Raw genomic sequence first — 23,441 nt, 5'->3', positions numbered from 1 at the left:
TCCTCCATACAGCAAAGTAGCAAAAAAAAGAAAAAAAGGACTGACATACTAGCAACAAAAGGCCTCAAGCCCGGATGCTTCATAGACGCTAGAGGACAAGAACCTGTGAAACGAAGTCATGTTATTTTCATTTGGGGGTTGGGCGTGCCAGGGACTGAACCCTTCTCATGCTTGGCAAGTCTTTTAACCCTGCGCTTTATCCCCGGTCCTTTGATTTTTGCGACGGCGTCTCTCTGTGTAGCCCACGCTGGTCCTGAATTTGTGAACAATCTTTCATCATTAGCCACAGGATTGCTGAGATTATGACTACAACCACGTGCCACGATATCTAGCAAAAGAAGAGCGAGGGTAACCTTCTAATAAACTTGGTTGTTCAATTAACCATTAACTACTCAAGAAAAGCATTTAGTAACTGCTGTCAGCAGGTGAGAATTCCAATCACAGCACTTGGGAGGCAGAGGCAGGTGGATTTCTGTGGGTTCTAGAGCAACACTGAGTTTCAGAACAGCCAAGGCTATGTAGAAAGACCCTGCCTGTCTCAAAACAAAACAAACAACAAACCAAGAGACATTTTATACCACTTACACAGTCTCTGAGATCAAAGACAAGCCCTTGTTTCTTTGTCTGCCTTAGTTTCCTTATCTAGATAGCAGGAACTGCTAGAAGAATTAAATGATGAACTCCAGGAGCTAGCTGTACCTGGTCCATGTAAGGCACTACCATCATTAATGATGTACACCCGTGATTATCATCCTTCTACTCTTCTCCCAAACACGTTTTCACTTATCTCATCACCCACATGAAAAACACATCACAGCTAGTGTAACGAGTCTTTACTATTGTAATAAATACTCATACCCCTAGGATGCCTCCTTCTAGAAAACATGGGGTGAAGCATAAAACTTCTTTAATAATTTTCCTTAACTTGGTATTTTTCTCATTTTTAAAATATTATTTTATTTACACATATATCTATATATTTGTGTGATTGTCCCATGACATGTATATATGTCTGTATGTGTGTGGGGTGTATGTGTTCCTAAAAGCCAGAAAAGGGCACTGGATTCTCCGTAGTTGGGAGTCACAGGCATTTTTGAACCCCATGATGTGAATGTTGGGAAGACACTTGGTCTTTTTAATAAGCACAAGACATCTAACCACACTGTGTTCTAAGACCTATGCCTTTGCCTTTATTCTTCCCTGTGTCCAAGAAAGCAAAAGCACCACCTCCCCCCCTGCCCCCCCCCCCCCCCCGCCAGCTAGGGCAGCTAGTCTGCATCACGATCACCACCTTGGATTACTGCATGTGTCTCTGCATGCATGTGCTGGCAATTCCATAAGGCAGGGATAAGAAAAAGACACTAGGCATCTACATCTACAACGAAACTACTCACATTGAAAATAATAAAGTTTAACTATGAGTAACACAAAGTACTCCTACTGCAACATGAAAAAGACAGGAATACATATCAATAAACCTACTCAATCCTGTGCTGAGAGGACTGCCTGACAAATTATAATCCACAAATAAGAAAATAACAAGGACACAAAATGATCAACATTAGAAAAACCATAGTCACTGGAGTGCTTGCTTGCCTAGCATATAGGAAGCCCTGGATTCAGTGCCCAGCACTGCAGAACGTGGGTGTGGTAATAAAAGTCTATAACCCTAGCAGTTGAGGAAGGTAGTGGAGAAGAGGATCAAGGTCATACTTAGCTACAAATGAGCCAGAGACCAGACAGAACACTGTGTACATAGTAAATACTTACATCTTAAAAAACAAAAAAGCTGTCTCAGGGCACTGAACATGAAGTGCCATGAGGTTCAGCACCTCACTTTCAAATGGCTTAATCATAATGACGTGTGCACGCATGTTAATAGAAATAAAAAACCATAGCAAGTCGACTAAGAATGCTTCAGCCCTTGGACTGGAAAGGAAGGACATTCACTGCTCTAGTCTTTTAACTGTACTATGGATTGTGTCTCATGGATAAATAAGAGGTCAGAACACTTTGGCCATAACAGTATTCTGTCAGGGTTCACTATTGTCACCTCCACTAGAGTCTCCCAACTCAGTCTATTTGAGCAAGAGCAGGATCTGCCCTGCCTTTAGAGTATAAAGAAGCAGTCTGAAATCTGTATTTACTGCGTTGCAGCGTGTGGGGATGGGGGTGGGGCTGGGGGGGTGTACCTGAATGCCAGAGGTCAAACAACTCTGTGGTCTCAGTTCCTGAGACTGACTCAGGCCACTAGGCTTACATATATACTCATGCAAGATCACAAGCACACATATTTTTAAAAGGTTTAAAAAATAAGCCTATAAAGACAAAAGTACCAATCTTGTTCCTCAGTGTTTCAGTTTCATCGTCTGCATTCCCTAATGGCTTTAGGATATAATGTCTCCAAATAAATGTGGCCCCCTGCTTGCTACGCTCTTCTAGACACAGGCAGAGGCTCTTCTTCCTCACTTTTGTTGGAGGCTTTTGCCTATGTTCACACCTGAGAACTTTTCATTGGAATGCACATCTATAGAACTTGATTCCTCGTTCCAGGACAGCCAGGGCTACACAGAAAAACCCTGTCTCGAAACAAACAAACAAAAAATCCAAAACTTGATTCCTCTAACTTACACTCATTTTGTGTACATGCCTGTACATGTGTATGGAGATCAGAGGCTGATGCTGGGTGTCTTCATTCTTGGGTTTTGGGGGTTTTTTTTTGCCTAGACTGTGGCTTGTCAACAAGCCCCTTACTTTATCTTCCCTAAGACTACAAAGGGGTGCAGAACACCTGAACTCAGCCCTCATGCTTGCATAGTAGGCACTTTACTGAGCGAGCCATCTCTCCAGTCCCATACTTATTTTTGAAATATACTACTCTTATTGCACTACTGTTGTTTCCATTTTAAAAATAGCTTTGTTTGTTCTTTTCCCAAATGGAAGAGACATACATAAAATTTCATAAATATACTATGTCATGTCACTGTCTGTTTATCATATACCATCAGCCCTGACTCAACATAGGTGTCCAGGCATTTGATGGATAAGTAATACTTTACTAACAAATTGCTTACGCTGCTAAGTAATATACTGTTTTCCAACCTGGCTTCCCAAATGAAATTCAACTTCTTAATTCCATATAACCTGGCCTATGTTCAATGTTAAACTCATTTTGAAAAGAATAGGTCTTTGAGTAAATGTTAGTGTGTGCTGGCTAGTCTTATGTCAACCTGACACAAGCTAAGTTATCTGAAAGGAAGGAAAATCAACTGAGAAAATGCCTCCATAAGATCCACTTAAAGTGGCATTTTCTTAATTAGTGATTGATGGGAGAGACCACGGTCCACCATAGGTGGGGCCATCCCTGGGCAAGTGGTCCTGGGTTCTATAAGAAAGCAGACTGAGCAAGCCATAAGGAGCAAGTCAGTAAGCAGCATTCTTCCATGGCCTTAGCATCAGCTGCTGCCTCCAGGTTCCTGCCCTGACTTACTTCAATAATGACCAGCAATATGGAAGGAAGTATAAACCAAAAAAAACAAAATAAACCTCTAACCCCCAACTTGCTTTTTGATATTTCATTGCCTCAATAGAAAATCTAACTAACATGTAGGGATAAGAAAATTTATTCAGCATTTAAACATCAGGCACTGAGCTGACTGTTTTAATATCTCATACAATTTAGACTTCAAAGCACCCTTACAAGGTAGGATCCTGGTACCTGTATTATAAATTAAGAAAGAAGATCCCTGATGGGTATGGGGGTATTAATCCCAGCACTTGAGAAGCTGAGGCAGGTAAATTTGTCAAGGGTTCAAAGCCACCTAGAGTTCCAAGGTGAGATAGACTCTTAAAACAAAACAATTAAAAACAAAAGGAAGGTCTCATGAATTAGTTTCTTGATCAACTTCACACAGGTAGTAAAGGACTTAGGAGCAGAAGAAGTACATCTGTGTCCTAAAATGTGCTGCTCTGGAGACCTAGCTTAGAAATGTCTTCCCGTCCCTTTCCTATCATAGCCAATGAGCTGCTAGAGAGCACCATGGTGTTTATGAGCATGGCTCTGGAATCATGGACTTGAATCCAAAATGAGCTATTTACTAGCTGTGAAATATCATACTATATCTTACGACAAAGACTAGTGCTTGGTATACATAAAGGAGCATTCAGGCAGCAAGTGACTAGATACCAGGGATGGTCAGGGATAAAGATGATAACTACCCTTGTGTAGGGTAGTTGAGGAATAAATGTATGTAACTGAGTAACACAAGGAGTGGGGAGGGTTCGATTTGAACTACCAACTTCTTAAAGTATGGGACCTGAAAGAAGACAAAAGCAATTCTGATGCTCACTTTCTAAGACAGACAGGAATGAACCTGACAGTAAAGGAGTCTCCTTTCAAGCTCCCTATTCAGGATTCTAAAATCAAAGCCCAGCTCTTGCTACAGGAAACCTAACACCACAAACTATAGATGACAACATTCCCTCACTGCCAGTGAGTTCTGTCAGAACTGTCTTCACTCACCTGACTGGCTCTTGCTGTTCTGCACCTCTCCGTTATTTTGTGGCTGTTGATTTGTTACAGCACTGCTTTCTGATTGGCTGTTTAACACCTTAACAGCAGATCCCAAGTTTGCTGCTATGACAGGAAAATGCTGACCCCTCTTCAGAAGCTGTTTGTGTTCCTGGTGGCGAAATCGTGGAGGTACTTCACGTGGATACCGAGGCAAGGCTTGTGGCTGCTGCTGCTGCTGCTCTTGCTGCGGCTGCTGCTGCTGCGGTGGCGGCGGCTGCTGATTGCTGGCTGTAGCTCGCTTGGCATTATTATTAGTGCTGGTTGCTGTGGAAGTGCCGTTATCAGAGTTGGCAGGCTGAGGCTGGCTTACACTGGGCTTTATCTGTTCTGGCACTAATTCCAACAAAACAAAACAAAACAAAACAAAACAAAACAAAACAGAGTTGGACAAAGATTACCCAGTGAAGTGTACTTTACCTTCAAACTCAAAAGCACTAAGAAAACAACCTGAACAGAAGCTTTAGGCTTCAGAACACCCTCATTCAGACATGCAAGTTTCTGAAGAGACACCACTACCTGGAGTCAAACTCCCCAAACAAGCTACTAAAGTATCCACAATGGTGGCCATTCCGACCAGGATGACGCTCATGGTCATCTCTCTTTACCATATTACACCTGGCCAGAGAGCAAATATTTGCTACTTAAAATATACAGGAAAAGAACAAATGGGGCAACTGACTGATGGCCTAAAACAGGGGTTCTCAACTATGGGCTACCCATCAGACATTAGAATTCATAACAGTAGCAAAATTACAGTTAAGAAGTAGCAACAAAATAATTTTACGCTGAGGATCGCCACAACAGAGGAACTGTAATAAAGGGTCAGAACATTAGGAAGGTTGAGAGCCACGATCCTAAAGGAACTTTCAATTCTCTAACTATTCTTGTTTCACCTTATTTTTATATTCTTGATTTTTAAAAATTAAGCATCTGCATGGGTGTTCTGCTTCCAAGTATATCCTCTGTACACTCCATGTGCAGAGTGCCAGTGGAATACAGGCACTGGAGCCCTTGGGGCTAGAGTTACTAGCTCCAAATTTTACTAGCCCCAAGAGTTACTAGAGGGCTGTTAGCCACCAAGGGGCTGGCAATCTAACCCAGGCCTCCAGGTGAGTCTGCATTTTGTTTTCTATTTTATCATCGGAGACATGATTTCACTGTGTAACCTGGGTTGCTCCAATCATCCATTATATAACTCAGGTTGCCTCAAAAGTACAGTCTTCCTGCCTCATCATCCTAAAGTATAGGGCTTATTAATGGATGCAACCATGTTAGGCTTAATCCCTATTTTAAGTTTTTAGAAGATACAGGTGGAAAACACTTCATTTCCATATAAAAGGGCAGTGTTAACAGTTTTCCATTGGTAAATATAATGTCTGAGCAAAGGACTAGCTTAGAATAGATAATAAATGCAGGTAACAGATTAGAACCTGTGCACCTGCCAAGAAAGAGGAATTAGGTGGACAACACCTTAGACAAACCTAAGAAACTACTTGTCTGGTGCATGTGTAACTGGAAAGTGACAAATAAATATGACTGTTCAGCGTGAATATCTGTAAATAATCTGATGAAAGTACGAAGAATAGACCTCATCTCTGAAAATCTCTGAAACAACAACTGGCATGGTGTCTGAGAACTGGTTTCAACTCAAGCCCAATCCCACTGTCTCCTTTGTTAAGACTTCCTAGTGTCAAAGACGATAGTTATTACAAAACACAGAACCTGTTTAAGTACTGGCTGCTCTGTAATGACTTGTATACTACTGCACCTGCAATAGTCCAATAGTCCACTACAGAACAAAACAGAACTCTGGGACTGGAGAGAATACTTGAGAAAATCCTGGTAAAGTCTTAAGAGCTCTAACCTAGTAGTTAAAGACCCTGAGCTGGACTAAGAAAGCTCTTGTTTATTTCTCTTTTATAAAGCATCACCCAACATACTGTAAGCACAGTAAATAGATGCTACTGTTTTAACAAGAGAGCTATTTATCAGGTGCTTCTACTGGAAAACGCTGTGACTGAGGTTTTAGTCACTGTGTTTTTAGAGTATTCAATCCATCTTCCTCCTACATGGTCAGCTCCAGGCTGCCTGTCACTCAACAATCAAAACCAATTTCCTGAGTTATCTCACACATTAATAGTTTCTACATATAACCCTAGTTTTTATTTCAGTGTGACTATCTATTTATTCATTCATTTATTTATTTATTTTAACAGTACTCAAGCAAACTATAGTCAACAGAACTTACAGTAAAAACTGCCATTCTCTCTTGTTTGGAACTCTTTCACTCTTTATTATTACTGTATTTATTTACTGTGTATGTTGACTAATTTCATGTCAATTTGACACAAGTTAAGAGTCAAAGCAGTGAGTCTTGAGAAAATACCTCCATGAAACTGGGCTGTAGGCTGATGGGAGAGGGCCCAGCCCACTGTGGGTGGCACCATTCCTAACTTGATTATCCTGGATTTCGTTAGAAATTAAGCTGGGTAAGGCATGGGGATCAACCCAGGAAGCAGCGTTCCTTCATGGCACCTGTGCACCAGCCGCTAACTTCAGGTTCCTGGCCTACTTAAGTTCCTACCTTTACTGCTTTTGATGGTATTCAACTGTGAGTACAATAAACCCTTTCCTTTTCAAGGTGCCTTTGGCCATGGTGTTTCATGACAGCAATAGCAACTCTGACTAAGACAGTGTGTTTTTGTGTGGAAGCACTTGTTGGGGCAGAGGACAACTTTCAGAGTCAGAGCCAGGTGACTGTGTGGACTGTGAGGACCAACCAACTTTAGCTTGTCAGGTTTGCTACAAGCCATCTCACTGGCCCCATCATTTTCATCCTTCAAAAAATATTTTTTTGTTTTATATGTTTAAGTGTTTGCCAGCATGAATGTATGAGTGCATGAGTTAGATTCCCTGGAACTAGAGTTTCAGATGGCTGTGAGCTGCTTTGTGGGTGCTGCAAACTAAACCAGGTTCAGGAGCTCTTAACCATGGAGCCATCTCTCCAGGCTCATCCTTTTCTTTTAGTAATAATTTGCGTTAAGCATTTTTTCTCTCTTAACATAATGCTCCCAATAGGTAACATGATGTTACCTATTATTGTGCATCTCACACAATAATAAGGAGAAACTGTGATTTGAAATACATTTTATGGATATCCAGGATGAAAGGTATTTCATAATAATAAAAGAAAATTTATGCAAAGCTAAAATTTTTCATAAGCTGAACATCATAATATCAAATCATATATGAATTGAAGAAAGAAAAAAAAACACTGAAAAAAAGTTGACAGTGGTACTAACTTTAAGGTGGGGAGTGGTGCTGTGAAATCCTGTCCTCTGGACATAGAAGGTTATCACAACCATGAACTCACAGCAACTATCACTTCCGCACAGACCTTCATATAATTTAGGCATTCTGTCATATATGGACTAGATGACAGAGCTCCAGGAACCAGCCCTAACTGAGGAGCCATTGGCACTAGACACTTGTTGGGAAAAGAACTGGACTTGGTTATCAAAAAAGAAGACATGATGTTGAGATGTATGCTGAGGGTCAACATAGGGGGAGTTAGAGGGAAATAGGGGTTACTTGATATAATCACATTTTATTATATATATGTATAAAATCAGAAATTAAAAAGAAAAACTTAAAATGCCACTGTTCAATGAAGCCTAATTTAAGAAAACATTGACCATAAGCACTTAGCTTACTTAGAATTAGAAGTCCAAGCTAATGTTATAAAAGCTATCTGATTCTATGTTTCTCTCTGAGCATATATTTCCCTTTTCTGGGTATGTGTGCCTGGTGCTCCTAATCCCCATCTCTGGAATGACTTCAAACATGGTTTGGTTCTTGATACAGAATATCAAGACTTCTCAGACTATAAATCTTTATAATGTAGGAAATACAACAAATACCAACTAGACAATAATAAGCAAATACAGCTAGCTCATTTGAATTATTAACAAAAATTCAAAGCTACACAAGCAAACAAGAATGGGCAAATCTGCAGCTGGGCAGTGGTGGTGCATGCCTTTAATTCCAGCACTTGGGAGGCAGAGGCAGGCGGATTTCTGAGTTCGAGGCCAGCCTGGTTTACAAAGTGAGTTCCAGGACAGCCAGGGCGACACAGAGAAATCCTTGGATTGGAAAAAAAAAAAAAAAAAAAAAAAAAAAAAAAAAAAGAAAAAAAGGGAAAATCATCAATAACCAGCTCAGTAACTATTAGTGAAAGTGAGGAAACTCCAACTTTAACCTACCAATCTGAAAAGTGTATTTTTTGACTTTGTGTTTGTGTGTGTGATACATGGCTCCGAAGGCCAGTAGAGGATATCAGATCACGTGGAGCTGGAGTTTCAGGCAGTATGGGTACTGGAAAATTAATTCCAGACCTCTGTAAGAGCAGTCGGCATCCTAACCATCTCTCCAATCCACTCTGATACCCGCCCCCCACATCCAAGTTTCAAAGATGATACAACTCATGTCTTAAGGTAAACACAATGTATGTTATTTTCCCTTTACTCCATTGGGCTCTATTTTAATGGAAGGAAAAAGCAAATCACTACCTGGATAAGAAGACCCTGAAGCTCTGTAGAAACTCCTAGCATGTTATCTCAAAGCACGAAAGGTGGCCAGGATATTGCAAAACCAGAGTGGTAGAAACACAAATGTAAGTGTTCTGTTTCACCTGGATGCCAGGCAATGTGTGTGTTATCTCTTCGTCATAATTCTATACCACTGAGGTATTTCCATTTTACAGATAAAGTGACAGAGACACAGAATAAAGCCGCTCAGGCAGAGTATGGTAAACAGCAGACCTAAAAGGTAAAATCAGGGTCATCTCAAAACAAATGTCCTTCAGAGTAAAAAAAACCTAACAATAGAGGGATGGTTAATAATGGATTAAACACTTTAAAAAGTATGTCTGCCTGTTAAAATAAGACATGAATGTGGGCTCAATAAGTTAACATTAATGAAGAAATGAAGGAAAACAAACCAAGCTCTCTGTTCACTTCTGACAGGAACAGGTAGATTTTATCTCAAAGTGTTCTCTCTGAAAAATCAAATTTTCTACCCACATAGTTGAGTATACAATACCTACTCTACATTCTGCCTGCAAGCCCCAGAGCTTCCAATTCACAGCCCATTTCATTCTGCAACACAGACATGGGCTGGGTTATCTCCCCTCTGAGTACTGGTATGGATGCTGGAAAATGAATTCTACTTAAGAAACTTGCCCAAGAGCTGGGCATGGTGGCGCATGCCTTTAATCCCAGCACAGGAGGCAGAGATAGGCGGATTTCTGAGTTCAAGGCCAGCCTGGTCTACAGAGTGAGTTCTAGGACAGCCAGGGCAATACAGAGAAATCCTGTCTAAAAAAAAAAAAAAAAGACTTGCCCAAAACCACAGAAATAAAGATTGCAAAGATGACAGTCAACCCCAGTCACCATCTTTAGCAATGACTCAAAGCTCTCAGCCTCCAGCCATCCTCTAGCACTTTCATAGGACACAGCAGAGCAGGGTCTCATCAAGATCCACTTTGGAGATGTGGGTACTACTGTGATTAGAATTAAAGGGCTCAAATCTGTACAGTGTTAAATACAGATGAAATGTTTTAGTGTGTACTGTCTTTTTGGAGGACTTATAAGTGATGTTATCTGATACTCTTACTAATTCATCTAATTCTTTTCTCAAGATTAAAAGAGAAGTTTCCTTTATTGTTCATTTTCAAACCGAAGCCCTGATTTATTGTTTTTGTAGATTCTCAGACTCTCAGCTCAGGACACACAACTTTGGGATACTCCCATACACACCCCCAAACTATCTTCTCTTCCTAATTTCTGAACCCGGTTATTGATTACAGCTCACTGCTAAGCTGTTTTTCTACTACCTCCTGTTTCCTTGGTCCTTTTCAGAATCACTACACATATTGAAACACATAATCTTTCATTTTCATCAATTTAAACAATTTACTGGTGGCTATGTTCTTAAAGCAAAATGGGGTCCTTAGCATTTTCTGTGAATTTACTGTGTACATTAATCTAATCTTTTGCATGTAAATCCTCTTTTAATAATAGGAAAGGAAAAATGATGACTCTATTAACCAAACAAAATTGTTTTCTTAACTATTTTCCGTGAAAGTTGGCTGCTATTTTCCCATCTTGTTAGCAAGAGCTATAAATCTTATTTGTCACACAACTCAAAGACAGCTCTCACAGGAAGAAAAGAATCTGGCATTAAGAGGCTCTTTTTTTTTTTTAAAAGAATTATTTATTGTATGTATGAGTACACTGTCATTGTCTTCAGATACATCAGAAGAGGACATCAGATCCCATTACAGGTGGTTGTGCACTACCTTGTGATTGCTGGGAAGTGAACTCTTAACCACTGAGCCACCTCTCCAGCCCCCATTAGGAGGTCCTTAATAAGCAATCATCTCTGTTCAGTTCAAACATCAGCACACACTGGCCTCCAGATCAGCTCACAATCCAGAACCATGGTGGCACACTGAGTAAGTCAGACCAACCTCAACACCACTCTAACTCTCCTGGTGACTAACTTGCCAGTGTGACAGAATGAGCTATGGGCATGCACCGGAAAGCATAGGTACCAGGTTCTCTGGGGTGCCAGATCAGCTGTGAACAGCCTTTTAAGTACACCCAACGATCTCAATCATCTATACTACACTACATGCTTGAAGCCACAGCTTTCTTACGTCTCAGTTTTCTACTCTGAAGCTCTATGAAGTCACTTAAGTTCTTGAAGTTTGTTCAATAGGAGGTTTGATCATTGAGAAATTGAAGAGCTAACAATGCCTCCAGAAATGCAAACGGTTTCATATGACCTAGCATCATCTCCTCAGATACACACCCCAAAGAGAAGAATGGAACACTTTCAAGGACCTTATAGGATGGTACAGACTCTAAAGATGTGTCAAAACCTGAATGTCCCAGTAGATAAAGAAACTATGTGCACACACGTAGATGATGGGGAGACATCGTAGAGACACACACTCAGATATAGATACACAGAAAGAGAGAGAGACAAACAGACACACACACACACACACACACACACACACTCCAGAAGGTTCTTCAGAATCAAAAAGGGTATCTTGACATTGGGAATGAGAGAGAAACCTGAAGACTATGCTAAGTGAAATAAACCAAACTACTACATTGGCTCACTTAAATGTAGAATTTTAAAAATAATAATAGTAATAGAGACTTTAGCTCTATCTAGCCAGATGATAAAATACTTGCTTAGCATATGTAAGGCCCTTTGCACAGTTCCCAACACTGTCAAAACAAACGAAGCCCCACACTCCCCAGAACTGACTAGTTATCACTAGGAACAGAGATAAGCAGCAGTGGATTAAAGGGCACAAAGTTACAGTTACTCAAGCTGAATGAATTAAGTCTTGAAACTTACGACATCTTTTGACTCTAGTTAATACTGAATTGCCACTAAAACAGAATGGAAGGTGGATTCAGGTTCTGTTGCTACCAAAACTCAAAGCAAAACAAAACAAGATACACCACCCAGTGTGATGGGTGTGTCACTTGACTCAACGTACTGCATCAGAACAATTCAACACAGGCCAAACCTGGCAATCCAATGCTCCAATCTGTCATTTCTACCCACTATAAACCTCAAACCATAAACATTAACAGACACATACCCAGCATAAAATGAAATACATGTTCATAAATAAAATAACGGGGAGCAGTTGTGAAGGGAGCGGCCAGTAAATGAAGGGTGAAGTGAAACAGAAGGAAACATCACACTGCAACTCAAGCAACTTCCTACAGTCAGTTGAACATGCTCAGGCTGCTCCGAAGATCTAAAAACCAGGAGGTAGTGTAAGCAAGCAAATAAAATGATTGATGTCTGGAAAAGATATTAAACAGTAGGTACTCAAAGATCACACCGAGAAGGAAACATTCGTGGATCAACAGTCTAAGACAGGATGTAATCAAGTGTTCAAGGTTACAAATGTAATAAATGCTGAAAGCCTGGAGAGGGTAGAGAGCAAGAACTTAGAGCAGCCTACTGGAAATCAGGCTGAAGGACGACGGCCATGCTCAAAAACTAACAGGAAAGACTAGGAAGAACAAGTGGTGTACAAGTGTAAAATTGTGGGTTGGCTGGAGCATAAGAGGTCAGATTGAAAGGACCCTGAAAGACCAGAAGATAAAAAACCAAAACAAGTAAAAAACCAAAAACAAAACAAAATAAGGAAAAACAACTCCCAACCACTGGACTAAGTGCAGGTAAAGTTTTAAGCTGCTGTGTATACGCTGCATCACAGTGATCCTAATTCAGTCACAATCTCGCTTTCAACTCCTCTTCTGACCACAGGGTCTCCCAATGTAGCCCTGGCTGGCCTCAAGCTCACTATTTAGACCAAAAGCTGGCCTTATCTCAGAGGTCTTCTTGTTTCTATCTCCAGGACTAAAAATGTGCGCCAACATATGGTAGCCCAGCAGCTACTAGTCTAGCATCTAACGTCTCTACCCTGTATGTACTCTTTCTCTTCCCTCTCTGGTCTTGCTACTCCAGGATCACTATCTAGGCCTATACTCAGAAAGAAATGTTCCATTTTTACTACCTGTTCTATCTACCTGCCTCCTCTGTCCAGAAATGTTTCTGTCTTAGCACTTTTAAATCTCTACTCATGTTTCAGCCAGTTTTCAATGAACAGAGGTTAACAGCTACAAATATGGAAAATGCTGGATATGGCAGCACATGCCTACTATCAGAGATCCTAGTTCCATTCTAGTCTGAGATACAGAGGCAAACAATAAACAAATAAACCTGTGTCAAAACAAATAAACCGTGCCATTCCTTTGCATAAGCTCTTCATTAGTGGCTCCTAGTTGCCTATAAAAATCAAAGCTCCTTAGTATGCTCATATATGAACATACAACATTTACATAAGTTCGTAAAGCTCCCTTGACCTGATTCCCAACTGTTTCTTCAGCCTCAACTCTCTCTAATCGACTGTTTAAGGCTTCGTTCCCTTTTTTGTTTGTTTTGTTTTTTCGAGACAGGGTTTCTCTGTATCGTCCTGGCTGTCCTGGAACTCACTCTGTAGACCAGGCTGGCCTCAAACTCAGAAATCCACCTGACTGTGCCTCCCAAGTGCTGGGATTAAAGGTGTGTGCCACCACCGCCTGGCTAAGGCTTCGTTCCTTAAACAGAGGTGAAATAGCACTCCTGTGTGCTTAAGGACAACTTACTCAATCAAACTACATTGTATTGTATTCTGTTTAAGTGTGCCTCCAGTTTCCACTATATAATAGGAGTCTTATGAATTACAGTTTCTTTTTTTATGCATGCATTCAGTGAGCCTGTCTGCTGGTGTGTGAGTGCATGTGTAAAGCCCAAAAAAAAACCACTTTGTGTGACATCTTCAGGAATGTCATCCATCTTCTTTAGTCTCACAGTGGCCTGGAGCTCACAAATTTGGCCTGACTGGCTGGCTATCAAACTCCAGGAATCTTTCTGTGTCCATCCATCTCCCCAGTACTGAGACTGTAATAGCATGCTGCCATGCTCAATACTTTTCCATGGGTTCTTGTGGTTAAATTCGGATCTGACTTAACTCCCCGAACCAGGGATTATAATTTCTCCAGAAAATAGCAGGTTGAGTAAGGACAGGACACTTATGGGAGCCCTGAAGCTGTGCCGATGACTCTCTTTCCCATGTGGTTTGTAACCTGTACTCACAGTTAAGTCTATATATGCATAGTTTCCTGGATGCTGAATCTTTCCAATAAATTATAACACTGGTATGGATAAAGTAGAGAGAGACTGGTCTCCAGCTCTGGTCAAACTGTAAATAAATCAAATTACACCTTCAAATTCCTCTCTCTGTTTTTCCTTAGATTCATGTAAAACCGTTCTTCAGTGAAATAAAGGTTAACTATTCTTATATACTCTTATACAAGAGAATCTAATAGATGTTGCCGTAACTAGTATGAAGTGAATTACATAACCATAGGTTGTACTGTGAATACACATACTAATGAGATGCTGAGAGCACACTTCTGATACAGCTAAAAGCCCAACTTGGTATGCTGGAGCTGAGTAAGCTCAGTCTCTGAGCTGTACAACTTTGACTACTAAGTAGTCAGGCAGAAGCTGAAGGACTCTTGACTCAGGATTTGCAAGGGATTAATCTCTAAATCTTCAATCCAGGGTGCTTCGGTAACCTGGCTCAATGACCCCAGAGTTAGCAATGTATTATTTAAGTGATAATGCAGAAATAGAGTTACTACTATCCTTTATACAACAGAGAACAAGGAGTGAAGCAGGCAGAAACTAAGTGACAGCACCCCTGTGTAAGAGTTTAGAATGGAAGCCTGAAGTGAAGGCGTGTGCTCAAGACTCACACTGGACAGCATGAGAAAGTGGGATCTACTCAAAAGACAGCCTTAGGACAGCATCTTCTCCATGTGGTGACGCACACCATAAAAAGCTCAAAGAAGACATCAGCGTGACCTCACTGACACAGCCTGTTCCACCACCCCAGTTTCCTTCACACATTTTTCTCCCATCCTGAAGGTGAATAAAAATGCACATAAACAACTTGATTTTAAAGGAAAAAAAAAAGAATAGCTTTAAACAACGTACCTTTGATTTTTTGTTCAGTGGCCTAAAATGAAAACAAACAAACAAAAAACAATGTAAATATGAAACTGAAAGAAATGAGTTGTTATGATAAAATGTTCATATCACTATTATATAAGATATACATTTATTAAAGAAATTATCATCTAGATGAACTATACAGGAAAAGACATGCAAGCATTCTTTTCCTACAGATGTGCCCCATTGTTCTTGATATTATGTTTACTAATAAAAATTTCTGTACTAATTCTTTAGATAATAAAGCATAGAAAACATTTTATGGTGGCTTATAATTTTCTAAATGGGAAGGAATATAACATGTTTCTCATGTATATTTTAAATGATTTTATAATTATCACCTTTGCAAAAATAGCTTTGTAACAAATTTTGCAAGTTTGAATGGCTTCAAATGATCAGAGTTACACTTTCTGTAAGAAAAGTTACACATAATCACTCTGGCCAAATTTGTAACAAATTTAATTTCTGGAGATCAAGTTGATGGTTTAGTTAATATAGTCAACTTTTCAGTATCTGTTATGTGGAAAAGCTTCAAACTCACTTGTTTTTGACACATGTAAGGAAAATGACTAACGGGCAGCAAGGTTAGCTGATGAACCCACTTTCCAAGGCCTGTGCTTACTAGCTCTCTGACACCAAACATGAGAAGAAAGCTGGAGGACAGTGGGGCTGACTTAGGTGAGCAGCTCAAACTGCAAGGGCCTCCACAAAAAGTTAAAAAATATATATAATTAAAAACAACCAGCAAGAGAGGACTCCAAGCAAAATCACCTTCTCATCCGAATCACGGTGTGGAGACCTGAATGTAAAGTACTCAAGAACGTTCAGGCTGACCGGAAAAGGCAGAATAATAATAACTGAATAAGAATTATTTCTAAATTAAGACAAAGCTTTTTTCAGGGCATGGTAATTCATTGTGCTTAATCAAATAAAACTATTAAGGTATCAAAAATTCCATATTAAGTTATATCATATAATACATACTAAAAGTACAACAATTATTCTATTTTTGAAGCCACCCCAAATGTTCAGCTTTCACGATGATGCTTTGTCCAGTTTTAGAGCATTAGAGATACACAAAATAATGGAGGCCCATCTTATATTTTATGATCAAAATTAAAAGAGAAACAGTGATGGAGAGGTAATGCTAAAAGACCTGTCAACAAGCTAGACAACAGTTACTTATTTTAGGGGAAAGTCAGTCATTTTGTTTTATTTTGTTTTTTTAAGACAGGGTTTCTGTGTGCAGCCCTGGCTGTCCTCGAACTAGCTCTGTAGACCAGGTTGGCCTTGAACACAGAGAATCACCTGCCTCTGCCTCCCGAGTGCTGATATTTAAAGGAGTTCAATAACACCACCTAGCTATAATGTTGAAAATCAGATTATAGAAAAAACATAATACTTAGAACTTAGCTCTGTGAAGTGTTAGAAGTACCTTGTTATGCTAAGAAATCTCATGAAGCCTGAGACTCAGCATAGGAATTAACTTGTAAGGCCCTCCCTCCAAACCCTACAGATCTCTTTCAAAGAAAGAATAACTCCAAGTCATAGAAATTATGACATCATGAAAACCAGAAGCATACAGTGATACTTTTCTAGGCTTTGGATGACGGTGTTGGGGGTTGAGAAAGCAGTTTTATGATGTTCTAGAAGAGTGGTTTTCAACCTCCCTAGTATTATGACCCTTATGTTGTGGTAATCCCCAACTATAAAATTATTTTCATTGCTTTTTTATAACTAATTTTGCTAGTTATGAATCATCATGTAAGTCTGTGTGCTGTGTTTTCCGATGGCCACAGATGACCCCACTGAAAGAGTCATTTGATCCCTAAACGGGTTTGAGACCAACTGTTCTAGAACAATGGCCAGCCTCACCCAGTATTCTGATGAACACTGACCTAACACGGTGAAGGAATGAATATGATAGAAATCCAGCACTCATTACAATTGATGAGGAGGAAATGGAAGTGGCAGACTTTTGCTTCTTAAAGCAGGCTTCTGTAGGCTGGTCCAAGAATGCAGTATAATTAAATTATTATGAGAATTTCCAAGTGGGCCCAGTATTTTAATAGTAATTACCTCGACTGGCCCAAATTGTAGCCAATAGTCATACTATAATTTCTGGTCACCGAACTGAGGCCAGTTTAAATGGAGATCTGAAAAATATATACCAGATTTCTAATATTGAGTATTTTTCAAAGAATAAAAACTACTTCATTAATACTATTTTGTATGGATTGTGTGTTAAAACAGCAATATTTGGGGCTAGAGAGATGGCTCAGCAGTTAAATTCCTAAGTTCAATTCCTAACAACATGATGGCTCATAATCATCAGTAATGGGATCCTATGCCATCTTCTGGTGTTATGAGAGTGACAAAGTATTCACATACATAAAATAAATATTTTTAAAAGAAAATACAGCAATATTTGGCCTCTACTAAATTACATAAATATTAAAAATCGTCCTTAATGTCTTCTTTTGTTTCTGAAGCAGGACCTCACTATGTAGGCTGGCTGCTCCTGTACTAACTGAGATGAAACTATCGTGCTCATATTTCAGAGCTATTGTAAGGATTAAATAATAAAACATGACAAATTGGGGTATGAGGAGAATATAGACTATTAAAAGTCAGGTGTCCTACGTAAGACAATTACAGAGTTCTAGCAAATCAAGCATAGAAGTAAACAGTTGGTATCTCAAATATTTTAATATTTAACATTTTTTCACCTTCAAACAATCTTTAAAACAATTCTACAAGTGGAGATGTCAGATAATAGCAGACAGGACAAAGGGTGTTTCACTCCTAACAGTTCTGCAGTACCTGCCCTACCTCTGTAAGTGTCTATGCAAGTTTTTAGAGTTCAAGTTCTGAATCCCAGCTTTATTTTTGACAATGTGTGACCTTTGTCAAATTAGTTAACTTTTCTAAATTAGGTAACTTCCTTCCTCATCTGCAAAATGTGGTCAAGTATAGCCCTGTAAGCTCAGGACCCCAGCTGGCTCAGAGGAAGGCAGAGAAGAGTGGGGAGCGGTCAGCAGGTCATGTGTTCCCACTGCTCTCGGCTCTATCTCACATGTGGAAACGAGCTGCTCCTCATGCTCGGCTGTCTTCCTCCTTCCTGACTGACCCTACAACGCCTTCCGGATATTATAATACGGTGGTTCGAATGACTCCTACAGGCTCTAACGTTCAAATAGCTGGTCCTAGTTGGTTGATGGGAAGGATTAGGAGGTGGGACCTTGGAGGAAGTGTATCTTAGGTATGAGCTTTAAGGTTTCAAAAGCCCACACCAGTCACAGTTAACTCTCTGTGCCTCATGCTTGATCAAAATGTAAGCTCTCAGCTATTGCCCCAATGCCATGCCTGACTCTAGGCTACAATTCTTCCCACCATGGTGGTCATCTGGAACTGTGAGCTCCAATAAACCCTTCTACAAGTTGCCTTTGTCAGTGTCTCTTCACATAGAAAAGTAACTAAGACACAAGGAATAAAGAATTAATTTAGTTCAACTCACTTATTTAAACTGAGATAACAACTATACAAAAGTCTTTCCTTTGAGTTAGCAAATGGTACCTAGTCTAGAACCCTGGTCTGGTGAATGCTAAGGGAAGAGGAAGGTGTGTGGGAGGAGAGAGCTGTAAGAAGATCATCTCACTGCCCTGGATAATCACCTCCTCAGTTGCCCATGTTTCAGAAAAACGCTCTGATAAGACTCAGATCTAAGGGAGGGAAGAAGTCAGAACATTTCTTTTTTTTTTTTAAAGTTATTTTCTTTTCTTTTTTTTTAAATATTTATTTATTTACTATATGTAAGTACACGGTAGCTGTCCTCAGACACTCCAGAAGAGGGCGTCAGATCTCGTTATGGATGGTTGTGAGCCACCATGTGGTTGCTGGGATTTGAACTCCTGACCTTCGGAAGAGCAGTCGGGTGCTCTGACCCACTGAGCCATCTCACCAGCCCGTCAGAACATTTCTACAGCCCAAATCTCTCAGGCTTTAGTAACTTACATCCATAAAAACCTTTCAATTCAAACAATAACAGCAACACCTAAACTAGCATGACTGTTGAAATCTATCTTAACAGAAAATTCCAGTTTGTATCATGGCTGTGCCAACACTTCACTACCACATACTTTCTAGGTACTACGTCACATGGTTAAGTGAAAGATGGTCTACGTCATCCTCATAATTAACCTATTTCTCAACCTCCCTGGTCTTTACTGCTCCTCCCTTAAGATCCCTTTTGAAAGTTTTCTCATGGGCTGGAGAGATGGCTCAACAATTAAGAGCATTGACTGATCTTCCAGAGGTCCTGAGTTCAATTCCCAGCAACCACATGGTGGCAAACAACCATCTGTAGTGGGATTCAATGCCCTCTTCTAGTATGTCCGAAGATAGCTACAGTATTTATTTATATACATTTTTTTAAAAAATCTTTAAAAAGAAAGTTTTCTTACAAAACTGGAACCTGAGGGGAAATTCCTGCTAATCTCCCCTCTCCCCTCTCTCAGGTTGAAGCTATATGTCTGTGCTCTATCAAACTATTTTTTTAGGTCTAAGAACAGAAGATTCTTCATCATATAAAAAGTATTGCACATACATGGCCAGCTTATTAGGATAAGGTTTTTAGAACAGAAAAATGTTTAAAATGAAGTTATTACCTCACTATCATAATCATTTACTAGGGTGGAAAATACTATTTTTTTAAAAAGTACCTAATTTTTATATAAAATTTCTTAGAGAAAGACTAAATATTTGAACAGATGCTTAAATAGCAAAATAAAGACCTGTTATTGTTAAACTACTGCAATGAGTTTTGATGATGCCTAAGACGCTATCAAGAGGGAGAGGCACAGGAACCTGGTTCAGTGCAGAGCTAGCTTATTAGCATGCTCAACACTCTGAGTTTAATATCTAGCATTTAAACAAATCAATTGTGTTATTTGGTTTTTTATTTGAAGCAGAAAATAGCTCATGGCATAAAGTTAGATTTCAAAAGCACACGTGCTGATAGGGAGTTAAGTCTACATGTTTTCTATATTCGTAGCATGAGAACCTACACTTTATATCACATTATAAAATGTTCCTTATGAATGATTTCGCAATTTAAAAGTTCCCCTATATATGGTAAAAAATAAAGAAGTGTGAGATAACACTGTGCATGGAAAACAGAGTGCTGAGGTAGAGCTGTGAATAGACACCCAATGAGAGAATGAGGTTTCAACTTTACTTCTGAATCTGCTGCCATGATGAAAGCAACATCAGCCTTTACACTGAACACAAAGAGACCAGCACAGATAGCTGCTCACATCTTCAGAAGGGCAAGTGCACCGTCCATACACAGACAGAGCAGGCGGGTTGTGATGAACTTACGCTCAAACTCTCATGTAAATGGTCCTGCCCACCTGACTCATGTCTCCTAGAGTGGATATACTTGCTGGCTCCTACAGAAAACAAAAGAAAGCTCCACAAACCTTGTCTTAACAGTTTGTGACTCATGGTCTTTCATATGGGCCAATCTGTGAGTTTTCTTTTTTTACGGAACTATTTGGTAGCAGTGTATGGAAATACCAGCTGTCCTTATTTTGCCAACAGGTTGCATTCAAATTCAATTATAAGCTGGTTTTCTACAATTTGGAGAAGCTGTATTTACACTGTCAGTCTGGACAATTAAATTTAACAATTATTAAGGGTTTTTAACATCCTTTAGACTGTTTAGTGGATTGACAGGATACATAGCAATACCGTAGCCATGTGGAAGATCTGGAAAAAGCAAGCCGTTTTTCTTTCAACACCTGGTGGGTGGTTCTTGTGGGCTATGATGAGACTGAGCCTGGAGCCACTAACGGAGGCAGGGAAGGAGTGGGAAAAAATGAAAAGCTGTCCCTGCAGATCTGACAAAGACAAATAACAAGCAGACACCGGTCATGCACTCCATGTAGACGTATGTATACATAAGGAGGCACCTTACTGACTTGGTGATTTAAACAGTTGACTGTGAAGGAGGCGAAGAACAACTTTCACAACTGAGTTGTTATTTCTATATTTCTATATTTCTATATGCTGACTTAAAATTCTTCTAAGCATCTTCCTTTTGCAGAGTCTCCTCAAAGTCCAAACACATATTCTTAAATATTACCTTAGGCTCTTTCCCAGATATGCTGTACTATAACTTACAAGCTAAATCTTGAACTCCTTAGGACCAACAAGCCCTAAGGCAATGTACTGGCTGGTTTTATGTGTCAACTTGACACAGGCTGGAGTTATCACTAAGAAAGGAGCCTCCCTTGAGGAAATGCCTCCATGAGATCCAGCTGTAAGGCATCTTCTCAATTAGTGATCAAGGTTGGGAGGACCCATTGTGGGAGGTGCCATCCCTGAGCTGGTAGTCTTAGGTTCTATAAGAAAGCAAGCTGAGCAAGCCAGGAGAAGCAAGCCAGTAAGCAACATCCCTCCATGGCCTTTGCATCAGCTTCTGCTTCTTGACCTGCTTAAGTTCCAGTCCTGACTTCCTTTGATGATAAACAGCAATGTGGAAGTGTAAGCTCCCCAACTTGCTTCTTGGTCACGATGTTTGTACAGGAATAGAAAACACTAGCCAAACCAGATTCTACATTAAGCACACCAACTAGCCTTCTCACCAGTCTCTAGTTTATGGGCAAATAGCACCACGGCCCAAGAGTACAGTAAGTTTTTCCCAACCTTAACTTGAGGACACAACTCTTTCATTATTACCAAAAAAAGATGGACCAAACTGCAAAGACCATCCAACATAAAAAAGCCTCTGGAGTCTCAAGGCATCAGCCAACACTAGACTCTATACTAGAGCCCTAGCCAAACACCTATAATGCAGACCTATGTATTTCTTCCAGGTTCCCCTAAGGGTGGCCAGATTGGACTGACAGGTGACAGTGTCACCTACTATCTCTCCTTACAGTCAGTTCTCCAAATGGCTCTGTACTCTATTACTTCTCCCAAGGTGCACGAAGTTTAGCACACCCAGAACTAATTAACTTATCACTTCTTTTTCTGTACTCTCGAAGCAAAGTAACAGCTCCCAAATATATTTAATCACTCAATGGAATCTGAAAGTCAAGCTAGGATGATCTATCTTCATAGCTACTAAATAAGCAAATTCTAGGGTCAACAGTCCCTGAAATCAGTACTTCACTCTCTCCCATCTAATGCAACGGTTTCCTGAGGGAAATACAAACACTCAAAGTCTCAAGAAGAGACCTACCCACTAGATCACTAACTGCCTCACAGCTATCTCCTGATACCCCTCCCCACACCCCACCCCCAAAGCCTCAACATTTTAATATATATAGGCTACAAATTCCTAGTTCTGAATGCCTGGGGTACTTCCTGCTCCTTAATCACCTGACTCATTTCTATTCTGAAAAAATGTCCTATCCTTCTCATCTCAGGCTCCATCTCAGGCTAAAGTATCTTCTTCCTCTGTGCTTCACAGCTTCCCATAGCAACATGCTTCATGCATTCTGCCTTTTGGGTCTGGGCTGAATGATGGGCACGATGCCTTACCTAAGATACATATTTAAAGAGCACAGCAGTACTTTTTCACTAAAATACACAGTGGTTTATTGGATCTTTTGGAACATTTTAAGGTCCTTGAGAATTTGACAGAGAAGACTGAGTGGCAGGTATGTGGTCATTGGCCTTTGCATGCTTGCTGTGGCTCTAGTTTCTTATCCTGTAGTCTACACAGAGTCTTTTCTAATAAACACCTTAGGGCTCGCTTTAAAGTGACTTCATTTAAAGTGAAAATTTAGAAACTCAGCACAGGCATTAAATTAAAGGGAACTTTTATTCTTTTCGTGTCAAAACTTGTTTAAATACGATTTGCTTAAATATAGTTTATTTCCTACTTTGCACATGTATTTTATTACCTCATTTAACTCAACACTTGTTTTATAAAAAGTAAAGAAACTGATGCCCAAGAAGGCTAAATAAAATTGATGGTCACGTCATCTTAAGGTTGTGTGAACAAGTAAGGCATTAAAACCCTCTCTATCTTCATAGCCATTAAGCTTCTGTGTTCTCCCCACTTATAAAATCATAATGAAATACATAAGAATCACTAATTGAAAGATAAACCCCATGAGATGTACTTACCTTTGAAAAACTCAGTATGGGCAAGATTATGCATTGAATTACATATTTAGCAAACATATATGCACATTCAAAG

The 23,441-nt window shown here is 39.8% G+C and overlaps 1 protein-coding gene across 16 annotated transcripts in view; it reads right to left on the bottom strand.

Annotated features, from left to right (window-relative positions):
- Tnrc6a (trinucleotide repeat containing 6a) overlaps window positions 1-23,441 on the bottom strand; it is a 164,196-nt gene that overhangs the window by 27,897 nt on the left and 112,858 nt on the right. For 15 of the 16 annotated variants that reach the window (XM_011241757.1, XM_017322202.1, XM_011241760.1 and 12 more), the window contains 2 exons: window positions 15,215-15,236; window positions 4,523-4,906 (listed from right to left, as the gene is read on the bottom strand). In XM_011241757.1, the coding sequence (XP_011240059.1) occupies window positions 4,523-4,906; window positions 15,215-15,236 (406 nt within the window). The remainder of the gene's footprint in view (window positions 1-4,522; window positions 4,907-15,214; window positions 15,237-23,441) is intronic. The other variant, XM_017322206.2, reaches the window with a different exon arrangement.

This window comes from Mus musculus, chromosome 7, assembly GCF_000001635.26.
Source record: "Mus musculus strain C57BL/6J chromosome 7, GRCm38.p6 C57BL/6J".
NCBI lineage: Eukaryota > Metazoa > Chordata > Mammalia > Rodentia > Muridae > Mus > Mus musculus.
Note: the sequence above shows the minus strand (reverse complement) of the source record. Positions and strands in the feature narration are given on the sequence as shown.